The following is a 3,594-nucleotide window of genomic DNA, read 5'->3' on the forward strand; positions in this document are numbered from 1 at the left end:
TCCCAGGATTCCCTAGTAGCACTGAACCAGGGCAGTTAAAGTGGTGTCAAATCGGATTATATTTCTAAAGTGTTCTTTTAAAACGCTGAAGCGAAGTGAAGTGAGTGGGGCAATAATGCTCAGTGAGAGCAGAAAAAAGATGCACTAGGTTTTTTATTTATTTATTTATTAAATTTAATTCTTTTAAAATTTTATATTTAAAAAAATATTTTTAAAAAATTATATTTAAAAATTATATTTTTAAACAATTATTTTTAAAAATTCTTTTAACGTTTTCATCTATTAAATTAAATTAATAAATATTAATAAATATCATTTTATTTATTATATTAAATTTAATCAGTTTTAAATATTTTAAATTATTTAAAATATCATTAAATTATTAAAATTTATTTAAAATATTATTTTTATTACGTTTTTGTAATTTAAATGTGTGGCTGTTTGTTTTTTTTTTAATTTTGCTGTTTGTTTCTGTCACAGATATATATATATATATATATATATACACACACTCTTATAACGCTGCTATTCCGCTTTAAAGGCTCTCTCTGGCTGCCTCCCGTTGCATTTTGGGATTTGAAGTTTAATCCGGGGGCATTGAGAATCCCTCTTAGGCCTCAGTGGACTACAAGACCCATAATGCAACAGGAGGCAGCCAGAGCAGTAAAAGTGGAGGAGCATCACTATAAGAGCGTAGCGTAATATAGGTAATATGGTCAGTGATAAAGTGGAATTACTGTTGATGAGTCACATGAGTATTAAAAACATGACTTGTGTGGGTGTTATGGTGACTACAACTCCCGGCATCCCCTGCGGCCGCCCTTCCGCTTCACAGAATGGAAAACCGCCTCCTTATCCTCCGATAGCCAAACCCAGCCAAGGCCCCTCCTTCCTTTGTAGGTGATAGGCTCCATGAAGGAGGGCGGGGCGTGCTGAGCCTCAGCGATTGGTCTGCTTCCCTGCCAGTCCTCGGGATGGACAAGCGAAGAGAGGAGGCGTGGCCAAGGCAAAGCAGGGCAAGGCGTGTCCCTGGCTTGAGGCTCAGTGTTGATTGTGTTGCCGCGGGGAGCGGTTGGCTGGAGCCATGGGGTCCTACCTGAGCACGGTAAGACTGGCCTGCTGCCTTTTACAGGCCCCCAGTTGTGCAGCCAGGCTCTTTCTTTCCTGCTTGGGGTGCCCCCTCTTTGCGCATGCGCAGGCTCTGGACTGGACTTTGCAGAGACACACCCCTAGAATGCTTCCTAAACCTTGCTGCTTTTGTTGTTGTTTCTTAATTTGTTGTTGTTTTTGTTGTGTGTTTCCTTCAGGTCTTTAACAACTCAATGAAGATTTCTTGGCAAGTTTCATCAGAGGGGGGTTTGCCCTGGCCATCCTCTGAGGCTGAGAGAGTGTGACTACTTGCCCAAGGTCACCCTGTTGTGGATTTCAATCCATTTCAACCCATTGGGTTTCTATGGCCGAGCCAGGATTCGAACCCAGCTCCCCAGAGTGGTTGAATTTCAAAGATAGAGCCGTGTTAGCCTGCAGAATCAGTATGTAAAGAGAGATCTTGTAGCACCTTTGGGATTCACTGAGGTCCAAAGCACACTGCAGAAATAATCCAGTTTGAGACTGCTTTAACTGCCATGACTCAGTGCTAGAGAACCCTGGGAACTGTAGTTCGTGGTGTCACCAGAGCTCTCTGACAGAGAAGGCCGAATGCCTCGCAAAACTACAGTTCCCAGAATTCCCTAGCATTGAGCCAGGGCAGTTAAAGCGGTTTCAAACTGGATTATTTCTGCAGAGTGTTTCCCACCTGAAAGAAAGAAATTGGCAGCATGAGCTTTCCTAGACTTCAGTCTACTTCCTCAGATGCATTTGGTGGAGTGGAAGCCAGGGACAGACATGTATATGCTGTTGGTATGTGAGGATGTATATATGTCTGTACCTGGCTTCCACTCCACCAAATGCATCTGAGGAAGTAGATTAAAGTCTAGGAAAGCTCACTCTGCCAATTTCTTTCACTCAGTCTCAAAGGTGCTACCTGCTCTCCAGAGTCATAGTCCCAATGCTCAAACCACTATTCTGCACTACCTATCTCATTTCCATTGCAAATTAAATACACTTCACACCTTGTATTGCAATATTTGTTATTTATTTTATTTTATTTCTACCCCTCCTTTCTCCCCAAAAGGGACCTAAGGCAGCTCTCAATGTAAAACATAAAATACTAGACCAGACTGATTTTACTCTCCATTTTGTAGATTTGGAGGTTGAAGGTGATACCAGGGCTGCATCCACGCTGCAGAAATAATCTGGCCTGACACCGGTTTAACCGCCATGGCTCAGTGCTTTGGAATCCTGGGATTGTAGTTCAGCAAAGTTCTGCTGCCATGGCCAACTACAATTCCCAGAATACCATACCATTGACAATGGCAGTTAAGCCAGCGTCAGACCTGATTATTTCTGCAGTGTGATGCAGCCCAAATTGGTAGCCAGCCTCCCTGCATCTGTTATTGTTGTGTGCATTCAAGTCGTTTCCAATTTATGGAGATCATGGGGGGGGGGGGGGGGGTGGGAAGGTTTCTTCAGGAGCGGGAGGAGGGTTGCCATTGCCATCCTCTGAGGCTGAGAGTCTGTGACCTAACCAAGGTCACCCAATGAGTTTCTATGGCCAGAGCCAAGATTCAAACCCTGGTCTCCAGAGTCATAGTCCAACAACACTCAAACCACTGCACCACGCTGGCCTTAAAGTTTAATTCTGTTTTAATTCTCACCACCTTGTATGTTTTAGTTGTATTCTTTTAAATTGTGAGCTGCTTTGAATCCCAATTTTGGTGGGGGAAGCGGGATATAAATAAATATCATAACAATGGAATTAGCACCTTTTCCTGATGAAGAAGCCCAGGGAGTTTCGAAAGCTTGCAACATGTATTTTGTGCATTTTGGTTGGCCCAAAAAAGAAAAGAGATCACTGTGTTGTGGATTTGGGATGTTATTGTACTTGACAAAGGGTGGTGCATGTTGTTTGGGGCCGAGCAGTGCCTGGATGACAGACAGTGTGGTGTAGTGGTTTGAATGTTGGACTAGGACTCCAGGAAACCAAGGTTCAGATCCCTACTCAGTCATGGAGACCCACTGGGTGACTTTGGGCAAGTGACACTCTCAGCCTCGGAGGAAGGCAAGGGCAAACCTCTTCTGAGCAAATCTTCCCCCATGATAGTTTTGCCCTAAGGTTACCATAAGTCAGAAAAATCCTGAAGGCAAACAACAGCAACAATAGAGCCTGCATGCTTGGATTAAAGTGGAAAGACTAGTTTGGGAGGTGGGGAATGTGAGATGGATGCAGAGGCCTCTTCTCCTCCTCTCAGCTGCTCCAGAGCCTTTTGGGCAGACATTGTGACTCATCGCCCTTTGACAACTCACAGGAAAAGTACTTGATTTTCCTGGCATTCCCCACCAGTTTGGAAGAGACTTTGTTCCTACCCATCCAGCAACACCCTTTTTAGAAAGCAAACCCACAGAACATCAATATGTGTCCTTCGTTTTTGTAAGGAAGAAGGAAATGTTGCACTTTAGCTATCTTCCTTGTGGAGCGATGGCCTTGATTTAAGA

General features: G+C 43.5%; 1 protein-coding gene across 1 annotated transcript in view; it reads left to right on the plus strand.

Moving 5' to 3' along the window:
* The first annotated feature begins 966 nt into the window (after nt 1-966).
* Nucleotides 967-3,594, plus strand: part of LOC121931083 (NADH-cytochrome b5 reductase 3-like) — a 29,691-nt gene continuing 27,063 nt past the window's right edge. Inside the window, exon 1 of the mRNA XM_042468380.1 lies at nt 967-1,105. Coding sequence (XP_042324314.1) covers nt 1,085-1,105 — 21 coding nt within the window. The 5' untranslated portion in view covers nt 967-1,084. The remainder of the gene's footprint in view (nt 1,106-3,594) is intronic.

Source organism: Sceloporus undulatus, chromosome 5, assembly GCF_019175285.1.
Source record: "Sceloporus undulatus isolate JIND9_A2432 ecotype Alabama chromosome 5, SceUnd_v1.1, whole genome shotgun sequence".
NCBI classification, from domain to species: domain Eukaryota; kingdom Metazoa; phylum Chordata; class Lepidosauria; order Squamata; family Phrynosomatidae; genus Sceloporus; species Sceloporus undulatus.